The following is an 11,031-nucleotide window of genomic DNA, read 5'->3' as shown; positions in this document are numbered from 1 at the left end:
AGAAATATTTCCAAACCAGTGCTCCCCACAAAGAAAGTCAAAAATGTATGCATATCTTTGTTTGTTCAAGAAATTAAGATAAACTGTCATTTGACATGGAGGAAACCTCAAAAGCACTGAGTCCAGTACAGACAGAGAAAAATGCAGTGTTAGTGTAAGAGTGCCACTTAGTGGTCAACAAAGGTTACTGCCTCACACACCCATATATCAAACGACCTACAGCATATTGTCCTCTGTACCATTAGATCGAATGTAGGTGGTGTGATACTGTTTATGTTTTTCCTTTGCCAGGTACAGAACAAACAGCATGTTCAGTCTGGCTGTGAGGGTCCCAGACGACCACAACCGGGAAATTGAAAATATCCTTGGGCAAGTCTTTCAAAGTGACCCTGCTAAAAACGTGATGGAGAGGCTCAACAAAAATGAAGTGTACGTCGGCAACAGGGTGGTGGCAGCCAGAGTTCTGAAACGGGACAAAGGAGCTGATCATGCTGAGTCACGAGTTGTTGGCTACTTGGACCACTTGTACAACAGTCGTAATAAGAATGATCATGATTTGTTGCTTTTCTATGTTTATGCCTCCCCATGTGCTGAAAAATGCACAAGCAGCAAACATCCAGAGAGCATCCTCCAAAGGATAAATCACATTCAGAAATGGAATAGTTATGCTTTTGTGTTTTCTAAAATATTCAAGCCCTGCAGAGGTAGGCCCAATACTGACAAAGAACGGAGCCTAGCCCTTCAGCGTCTCGGGTCTAGCATTGGTCTAGGCAACATATTCCGCTGTGACAGACAAAACAGTGGGATGCAGTGCATCAGCTGCTCCAGTCCTCATCACACAGTCGCAAATGCTTGTGTTTCAGATACAAATCCTGGTCCCTCTATTTTATTCAGATGAAGCAATAAAGGTAGGGTGGCAGGGGAAGAGGAGGGGGCATGGGCAGAGGTCAGGTTTGCAGAAACAAAAAAGGCATTATGATGGCGATGGTGTCTACTCTTCAAAATATGGTCTTGATTATGGTTATGGAGATGTTCATTGTACTACTAACAAAGGTTTCTCCTCCTCACAAAGTGCTCTTCATAATGGTAATAACAATGATAATTCCAGTACAGGTGAAATGGTCTCCCCATCACAAATAGGTCCTGATTATAGTTGAGGATGAAAAGGCAGGGGGGGGAAATGCAAAGAAATGAGCAGATGAAGATGAGGGGGACAATGCTGAGGAGGTGGCTGATGAAGAAGAGGTCGCAGGGGCAGAAGAAGAGGTTGCAGAGGGCATTAAAGTTCTGGAACAGCTGTGATTCAGGTGAAGCAGATCTCAGAATCTGAGAAAAAAAATTCAATAGCAACAAATTCACCTAAACTGAGACATAATCTTTTTGCTAAGCCTAAGAATGCACAGCCACAGCAGTGGTTGTATTTAGGCACAGCAGTACTTTGAGGTTAATGCTAATGTCAACATTTCAACATGCTAACTGTACTGTGAGTTTTAAAGGCATTTAATCTTAAACCAAAACACTGGACAGACATCAAAGATGTCAGATCAAAATTTCTTTCCAATCTGTTGTTGAGACAGAGTGACAGATCTGCACTGCTAGCACGGCGATAATGAAACAACAATAAAACAAGCTAATAAAAAACTTAAAAATATAACATCTGGTATAGAAATATAGCATATTTCTCAAGCACCTCTTTGTATAGATACAGTAACTCTCATCTGAACCACCATTATAAAACAGCCAAGCACATAACCAAAATCAATACTTTCTCAGACTTTCACTTTGACTGATAAACAAGTTTTCTAAAAGCTTTTTCTATTTCGCCTGAACTGAACTGTGAAGACCATTCTTAACTTTCTCTGTCAGATTTAAGTTTGTGGACAAATGTAAGCCTGCTTCAGTGTCAGCGTAACTCACACTGTAATAAAGCCTTTATATTCACTTTATCCCTCTTTCATTTTTTAGGAGTGAAATTAAATGCTTTTGAATTTATAGAAAAACGCATGGTGCCACTCTGAGCATTTGGTTAAATCCCAGCTTTACATTGCACGAGCGTCTGAGCCTCTGAAGTTTGTAAAATGTATTTCCATGTAAATACTCTGTCACACATCACAGGCCACTTTGTTGAAGAGGTGATGATGTTCACCATATTGACTACAAACTATCATTAGTAATCATTATCACCATAAAATCTATATACAGTTCATTGAGTTTAGTTTTTCGATTTGTTCCCTCCATTCTGCTTTTAATATTTTCGGTTTGGCTTTTGTATGTTGTAAATAGATGAGGAGGCACGGCCTCAAGAGTGACAGGGCTGCAACTAATGATTATTTTGATGAACAGTTAATCTGCCAATTACTTTCTCAATTAATTGATGAATCTTTTGGTTTATAAAGCATCAGAAAAAAGTGAAAATGCCCCTTACAATGTCCTTCATTGCAAGACAAAACGAACAAATGTCTTCTTTATGCTGAAGACCAAGAAAAGAAGCAAATTATTTCATTTGAGAAGCTGAACCATCAAAATTCAATCAGTCAGCAAATCATTGCAGCTCTAGTAGATATTGAATATTCTTCTTCTTTTCTTTCATTGCACAAAAAATCGATATTTTGACTGATATTTAACATTTTATAAAGACAAAGAAACACTGTGGGGTACAAAGATGTTATTATTATTATTATTATTATTATGCTTCAAGGACTGAAGGGACAGAAACAAAATGGATCTTACCCTTTAACAAGAAGGTTAAGGTAAAAGGCTAGGGAATGCTTTATGTCACTGAGGGTCCTCACAAGGATAGAATTACATGTATGTTTGTGTGCTGTACAATAAAGGTTTAAAAAAAAACAAAAAAACCCAGCCTTCCATTAGCTGTTCTATTGATTGCTCATGAAAGGTCACAGATCATCATCAGTCACAGATCAAAGCCATTTTCAGGAAATGACATCACACATTCCATTGGAACATTACCTTTATTTGACCCTCCAGGTTCTCAGAACTACATTTAGTTTTGGAAGACAAACACAGTATTGGATAAACAACAGCCAAAGACATTTGCTAATACAAATAGCCAAAGATCACCACTGCGGAAGACGAGTACAATTACGAACAAGAGCTTAAGTTGAGGTAAGATGGCAAGTATGTGCGATCCACAGCAAACAATTTGTGAGCTCTCCAATATGCTCCAAAGAGAAAAAGACTTGCGAGCCACAGAACAGCTGTGGGCCGAGGGGAGAGAGAGTGCCCATCATAAAGAAATGGAGAGAATGATGGAAATACTCCAGGCCCTGGCAATGAGTAATAGGTTCCTCAGTGAGGAGTGTAAGGCAGGGAATGCAGAAAAAGGGCCCGGACGGGAGGATCAGCAAAGAGAAATGTGGCAACTTGAATTGCAGCTTCAAAAACAAATCAGTCTGCATGTTGAGGAGCAGCTAAGGAACACAAAGAAAGAAAAGATCCTCCGCAAAGAAATCTGGGACCTCACAGAGCTGCTCCAGAGAGAGTGTACCCAGCATGCAGATTCATTTGGGCTGAGACTCCAAGTCCTGCAGAGGGAGAACATGGGCTTATTTAGTCAAACAGAACAACTTCAAATGAGCTGCAAAGATGCTGGGAGCGCAGAGAAAGTCATTGTGATGCAGCAAGAGGATGGAATTCAGGAGCCTGACTCACTCGTGCAACATGATGCTAAGAAGCTCCAAACTGAGGGTTCAAACGACCTGGAAATGCTTGAGCTCTCACTCAAAGCCTCGGAGAGGGAGAATATGCGCTTATTTGCTCAGGGGGAACAACTTAAATTGCGCAGCAAAGAGATGTTGACCTTCAACGATTCATTGGTACAACAAGAAAATTATGTCTTTGCACAGGAGGAGTTTGATTCTTCTGAGCAGGACAATGTTGTCCAACAAGAAATGAGTGATGTAGAAATCCAAAATGGGGTTACACAATGTCTGGATACGCTTGAACTCAAACTTGAATCACTGGAGAGTCACAACAAGGTCTTGAGCAATGAGGTGCAGCAACTTAAAATGCATTATGAGCGTATGTCTGCAAAATACATGGCAGAAAAGACAGAAAAAGAAGGGCTGCAAAATATAATTCAGCAGCTCAACATCAAGCTCCAAAACGAAATTCAGCAGAAGCTGAAGTTCTCTGAGAAGGAGAAGGTTCTTGGCCAGGAAATGGATGAGCTTCAAGTGATGCAGCAAAAAGAGCATGATGAAGACAATGAACACCAAGCCTGGGAGAAGGACAGGAAGGCCATCCTTGACGAGAAAGAAGACCTGAAACTGTGCTATGAAGGAAAAACCTTGAGATTTACTGATATGATTGAGAAGTTAAAGGCAGAAAAGGCAGAAAAGGAGGCGATTGAGGAAGAACTTTTAAAAAAAAATCAGGCCCTAAACAAGAAGGTGAAACAACTACGCGACCTCTGCATCCAGCAGGAGGTGAAGGCCTGCGAGAAGGAGAAGATGCTTTCCATGAAGGTACGAGAGCTGGAAGAAAAGCTCTTATGCTGTGAGAATGAGAATCGCCAAAAGGTCACCTTCAAGTTAAACACAGGGAATAAGAACATCACTCATGAGGACTTTGAAGGCTCTGGGGGCAAGAAAAAGCACAAGGAGCGCAAAGGGTGGAAGAAATTAGTTTATAACCTCAAACCATGGCACTGGGGAAAAACAGGGCATTCAACTTCTACTCGTTGAATTCTTCTAGTTTTACATTATGGGAATTGCACTTATTCCCTTTGCTCCCTCATAAGAAAACCAGCGGAAGTCCCAGGAGGTGACAGCCCCCAGCCAAGAAACAGTCCAGCAGCAAGTGCATTTCCCATAATGTCAAACTAATACTTTATACAGGACAGCATGGTGGCTCATTGGTTGCACTTTTCCATGCACTGGTAAACCCCTGCTGCACAGGGGTTTACTATGGGTGCTCCAGTTTCCTCTACACAAAATTACAAAAAAAAGAAAAAAAAAAAAAAAAAAGAAAGAAAAAGAAAAAAAAAGAAAACCAAATAAATAAAAAATAAAACAAAATAAGTGCATTAATAAATTGGAATTTCTGTTGGCTTTTCTTATCATTTACTGTCAAGTTCTACTCAGGTCAGAGATGTTTGATCACTTCAGAGAATCAGTACATGTGGCTTTTCACCAGTATGTCTCCAGTGTCAACCACTGAGAGGAGACAAACAATCTATGGCACACACACACGCGCGCACTTCAGTGAATTCTGTGTTGCTGCTGGAAACCGGCGGGTGTACAAACATCGAGTCTGAAGTCATTTACGGATATATTCATCTTTTTTTTTTTTTTTTTTTTTTTTTAACTGAATAGGAAATAACATTAGTTTTATGTAATGTGAGCCCCTTAATATCTGATATTACGGTGAACTTGGAATGCATGGGAAATGAATAACTTTAAAACAAGATTATGCAAATTGTAAAAGAAAAAATAACACAGTTTTGTCAAAAGTAATAAAATGCAGCATTTTAATTCTTTCAAACATTTGTTGCTTAAGTCTTAAGGTTATGAGTCATGAGGACATGACAGCACAAATGATGCGGTCTGTGTTTAACTTCCTAAATGAAACTGCAAAATATTTTCCGTATCATTTCTTAGAGACATGTTCAAATAAGGGCACAGTGCCACTCAGGGTTTGGCCATGGTCAGGCTCTCCTCCTAAAAATCTCACTTGTTCTGACTACATTTACTGCAACAGCGCCTTACACTGAGAAGAAAACCCCGAAGAAGGTAAAAGACTTTCAGCTGGCTGAATCTACTTCATATCATGACTTAAAATACAAAAGAGAGAAAAATAAACTCAGGCAGGTAAATGGCGATTTTCTCTGCAAAACCTGAAATAACGGACTGGAAGATTGAGAAAATAAATGGTATTAGTGTCCATGTCTTGATTTTACAATTCAATATACTTGCTGATTTCAGTATTGTTCTCAGTACCAAAATATTTTCTAAGTACTGACTTTCTTACATATTTTTTTCCACTGTGGACTACTGAAATGCATAATTTGTCTTGACGTCTTACAAATATTTCAAAAGCTTTTCAGTTGAAGAAAAGGCGATTAAGCAACATTAGAGCGATACTATGTAGCTTCTGCTGAACAGGTCGAGGTGGCTGCAAGTGGCAACTACAGGATAATGGCACCATGAATTTCCCTTCATTCCCCAACATGGTCATGCATGCAGCAAACATGTCTCCAGGCTATAGATACAGTGTGTCTGTGACTTCTTGGGCTTTTTCATCACATTAGTCGTTTACTACAGAAAATGAGTATAATTTTTAGTATAAAAACATTTTGCTCATGAAACAATGGTTCATTAATCAGCTGGTTGTAGGGGAAATACAGCGTTAATCAGATTTATTATGCAAAAGTGCTTTAATTATTTGTCCAATGATAGAAATTCATAGTCAGTATAATAAAACCATTCCTCTTGGTGATCAGTCAAGAGTGTCTGACACCCAAACTAACTTTGGGAAAGAACCCAGAAAGTTACAGACAACGTTAAACACTCTCTGATGTCCACCCTCTTCTCTCCCAAATCAGTAAATCGAGACTTTATTTGTTGTCGCGTTTGAATGAAGTGTGTTTTACGATGATGAAGTCACTGTTTTTGTGAATGGAGTCTGTTTCCGGTTAAACAAAAGGGATTTTAACCTTTACCAAGAGGACATCTTTGTAGGGATCATTTCCATAATGTCGTCAGACACTTATTATGACAATCTGAGTCTGTCAGTGGCAAAAACAAACAGTGGACACACATTAACGGTGCGCAAATGTCCGGAGGGATTACGTTGCAGCGCGTTTTGTGGCTGCCGGCTTGCAGCGCTCTCGCTCAGTACTGGAAAAACTTCAAAACTGTTGTCTCCATTAGTCGTTTGGGCGCAGAAACATGGAAAAATAGTGTCCATAATCAGACAATATGTGACCTGAATTCCCCCCGTTTGTCCTGGACACTGATGTCTTCCAGGCCGTGTGGACCTGCACAACTGCGTACAAAACCTCACTTTCATTGATTGAAAATGAAATGGAGGTCAGGCAGAAACAGTGCATAATTCAACAACACTGTAGACAACATTATTTTATTGGTGTATTTTGTACTGTGTATGTATGTAGATCTTTTAAAAGACGTTTATGTTGAAATAATATACAAGTAGTACGTCTCTATTGGTTTTCCCTCTTGTGGACATAATGCGCAAAAATAGATATTTGATTGCGTGGAACTGATATGTTTTTAGTTTGTTCGTAACCTGTTTGTCACAGAATTCATTTTACAATTATTTTAACTGTTTTAAAATCACTGAATGGCTTTGCCCTGTCCTACCTGTCTGACATTATTGAGATATATGTGCCTGCTAGGTCGCTTGAAAATCCATTTCAAACATCAGCAAAAGATTGGACAGATTTTTCCACATTACTGTAGCCTCACTAAACTCTCCAAAAGAACTCTAACTTTTGTTTATGTTTTTGTGACACATTTTTAATGTTTCATCTAAAGTGTGATGAGTGTTAAAATACAGGCATCATGTGGAATGAGGTGGTGAAGCCTGTGTTTAATAACAACCTGCTGAACTTGTTATCATAATTATCGCTGGGTTTTATCCTCCATGACGATGCTGTTTATTAAAAACACTCAGATGGCTGGCCTGCACTGGATGGTCATAACACTGGTCCTGTTGCTGTCTGCGGGAAACAGTTTGGCTGGTGTGAACCAGAACCACCTTGCAAGAATTGTCAGTGAAATATTGAACAGGTGGGTTGACTTTCTCTAGAATATAGATGGATATAATTATTAAATAATTATTATTATAATTTCAAAAACATCACTGGCAGTCTGAAGAATCTCAAATTTGTGTGCTGAGAAAATTGAATTGTGCTATCTACACTGATACACTTATAATACAGTAGGCTGTTATGTGTTGACTGTCTCTAATATTCAGCCTGTTTTTTTTTTGTTTTTTTTGTTTTTTTTACAATTCTATGATCAATGCATCTTTCCATCCATCAGACTTTTGGAACTTCTATTCTGTATGAAATGATAAAAAACATATCAGTAACTTTTTTTTTTTTTATCTGTTTCCTATGGCAGATACACACCAAGCTACATGGGCAACAGTAGTCAAAGGTCAGTAAGTAAATGAGTAAACGTTACTCATATAGCACTTAACAGTTGCAGTGTGCTTTATATCAGAGAGAAAAAACTGACAGAACAAATGTATGCCTTCAATGATTTTCCAAATGCTCAGTTCTTATTTCAAAATATCAAGAAAAAAAATCCTCTAATTCAGGGCAAACTTCAGTTACTTCTATCTGACACTTCAAAGACAGTGAAAGTAACAGTTGTAAGCACACAGTATACTGTGACAGTTTGGTTTAGTCCCTTGGTTTACATTTTGTGTGTCTGTTTCTCTTGACAGAAGATACCCCATGTTCAGTTTGGCAGTCAGCATCCCGTACAACAGTGAAAGCCAAAAGTATGATATCAGTAAAGTGACTGACAATGGTGACAATGTGAGGGATGAGATTCTAAAGTGTGACGTCTACACTGGAACGAGAGTGGTTGCAGCCACAGTTCTGAGATGGCCCAATGTTGTGGATCAGTGTCCTGATGGACGAGTGACATGGCCTAATCTTCTGAGGGCATGTGATCAAAGGTCTATGACATGGCGGGATGTTAAGGAACAGTGCCCTGATAAAGTTAGTGAGGGCAGAGCTGATCATGCAGAGTACCGTACCCTGGAGCACTTCAACACTTTGGTGAAAAATCTAAACACAAATGACTTCTTGCTTTTCTACGTTCATTCTTCCCCATGTGATAAAAGATGTACAAATGAATTAAGTCACTGGAGCATTCTCAATAGCATAAATCAAATTCTGAAATGGAAAAACTATGCTGTTGTGTTTTCCAAAGTGTTCAAACCCCGTGGAAGTAAAGCCATACCTGAGCAGAACCTACGTGAATCCCTTGAGCGGCTTGGGACATACGAGGGTTCCCTTGGATCAATTGGTCTGAACAACATATTCCGTTGCGACGGACAAGATGAAGTGCAGTGCACAAGCTGCTCTAGTGGTAATCAAGTTGCTCGCTATTGTTATTCAGATGATTTGCAACCTTCCTCTCCACAAGGCAAAAGTGATTCCCCCTCACAAAGTGGTCAGGGTGACAAAGGCAAACAAAGCACTTATATCAATCAAAGCACAGGGGTTTCCACAAATGTTGATAGCAATACTCAAGGAGGTCAGGGTGGCAACAGCAGTGGAGGAGGCAAGAGAAGGCGAAGGAACGGCAGGGGCAAAAAAAAGAAAAGTACGAATGACGGTGACGGTGTTCCCTCCTCACAAAGTGGTCAGGATGACAAAGGCAAACAAAGCAACAATATCAATGAAAGCACAGGGGTTTCTACAAATGTTGATAGCAATACTCAAGGAGGTCAGGGTGGCAACGGCAGTGGAGGAGGCAAGAGAAGGCGAAGGAACGGCAGGGGCAAAAAAAAGAAAAGTACGAATGACGGTGACGGTGTTCCCTCCTCACAAAGTGGTCAGGATGACAAAGGCAAACAAAGCAACAATATCAATGAAAGCACAGGGGTTTCTACAAATGTTGATAGCAATACTCAAGGAGGTGAGGGTGGCAACAGCAGTGGAGGAGGCAAGAGAAGGCGAAGGAACGGCAGGGGCAAAAAAAAGAAAAGTACAAATGACGGTGACGGTGTTCCCTCCTCACAAAGTGGTCAGGATGACAAAGGCACACAAAGCAACAATATCAATGAAAGCACAGGGGTTTCTACAAATGTTGATAGCAATACTCAAGGAGGTCAGGGTGGCAACGGCAGTGGAGGAGGCAAGAGAAGGCGAAAGAATGGCAGGCGCAAAAAAAAGAAAAGTACGAATGAAGGTGACGGTGTTGATGGTGTTCCCTCCTCACAAAGTGGCCCTGAGATCCGTGGTACAAATGTTAACAGTAAACCAGGTAAAGGTCCGGGTAACATTGGCAGAGGCAAAGTCAGAAAAGTGGGTGGACGCAGAGTAGGGAAAAAACGCAGAGATGGGGGGAATAGACAGAAGAGTAAGCAGTCACAGAGTAAGAAGAAAACGCCGACAAATAAGAGGAAGACAACACAGAGCAGAAGGAGAACGCAATGGAGCGAGAAGGTACAATGGGGGGCTCCAAAGCAGAGAGAGAGGAGGCAGAAGAGCAAGAGGAGGGGGACAATGAACAGGGGTGGAGAAATGAGGAGAATTAATCAGCCGCAGAAAAGGGGGAAAAAGAAGAGGTGGGGGTAAAGACAGACGAGTTTGCAGGACCAGAGGCGGAGGGAAGTAACGAGGAAAGCACAGGATCAGCTTAAAATCTACACATTAATCACATTAGTTTTGAATCCTGATTTATCTGTTTCATCTTTTTTTTTCTGTTTTGCATTCTTTGAGTTGCCCAAATTATTTTTGTTGGAAGTAGTTTTCAACATAACTTGAACTTTATGGATTCTTCTTGGATGTGCATATCAAAGTGTACCTAGTCCCACCAACAATGGAAACAAAACTGAATGCAAAGCAAAAAGGTCAATAAAGACGACTAAGTATATTTTAATTACAAGCAAACAATTTGCCAAACATTAGCATTTTGAGACAGCAGCTGCAGAGAGGAGTCTTCATGTGCTCTGAATGTGATCCAACATGAGGTATATCCATTTTTAGTACTAACTTCAGATCAGATTTCCATGTTAACAACCACAACAACGTATGAAATGAGTATGTGTGTATGGACATAGGACTTTCAGAGATTATGGGGCAGTACAGAAGTGAGAGCAAAACTTCACACAATTGAAGATTTTTGATACTCTGAGAACAACAAAACAAAGTCAGTGTGTATGATTTTTTTTATTGTGATTCAAATTTATCAAATTTGATATAAATTGTCAGTTTTTACAACACTCGTGTCACTGTATTCTACATTTTTGTCAGTCATTTGATTTTCTCTTCTTTGTGATTAAAGCTTGGCTCTGCATCCAGTC

The 11,031-nt window shown here is 39.9% G+C and overlaps 1 protein-coding gene across 1 annotated transcript; it reads left to right on the top strand.

The window, feature by feature from the left end:
• The first annotated feature begins 5,647 nt into the window (after window positions 1-5,647).
• On the top strand, window positions 5,648-11,031 carry LOC143318922 (uncharacterized). Its single transcript, XM_076727452.1, has 4 exons — window positions 5,648-5,753; window positions 7,657-7,772; window positions 8,109-8,144; window positions 8,437-11,031. The coding sequence occupies exons 2-4, from the start codon at window positions 7,657-7,659 to the stop codon at window positions 10,301-10,303; spliced, it is 2,019 nt and encodes a 672-aa protein (XP_076583567.1). The 5' UTR covers window positions 5,648-5,753; the 3' UTR covers window positions 10,304-11,031.

This window comes from Chaetodon auriga, chromosome 4 (assembly GCF_051107435.1).
Source record: "Chaetodon auriga isolate fChaAug3 chromosome 4, fChaAug3.hap1, whole genome shotgun sequence".
NCBI classification, from domain to species: domain Eukaryota; kingdom Metazoa; phylum Chordata; class Actinopteri; order Chaetodontiformes; family Chaetodontidae; genus Chaetodon; species Chaetodon auriga.
This window is presented reverse-complemented; position numbering and strand designations above follow the sequence as displayed.

Coding starts and splice junctions, on each gene's coding strand:
- LOC143318922 (XM_076727452.1), top strand. CDS start 7,657: ATGGCTGGCCTGCACTGGATGGTCATAACACTGGTCCTGTTGCTGTCT. Junction 7,773..8,108: donor GTCAGTGAAATATTGAACAG/GTGGGTTGACTT, acceptor TTCCTATGGCAG/ATACACACCAAGCTACATGG. Junction 8,145..8,436: donor ATGGGCAACAGTAGTCAAAG/GTCAGTAAGTAA, acceptor TTCTCTTGACAG/AAGATACCCCATGTTCAGTT.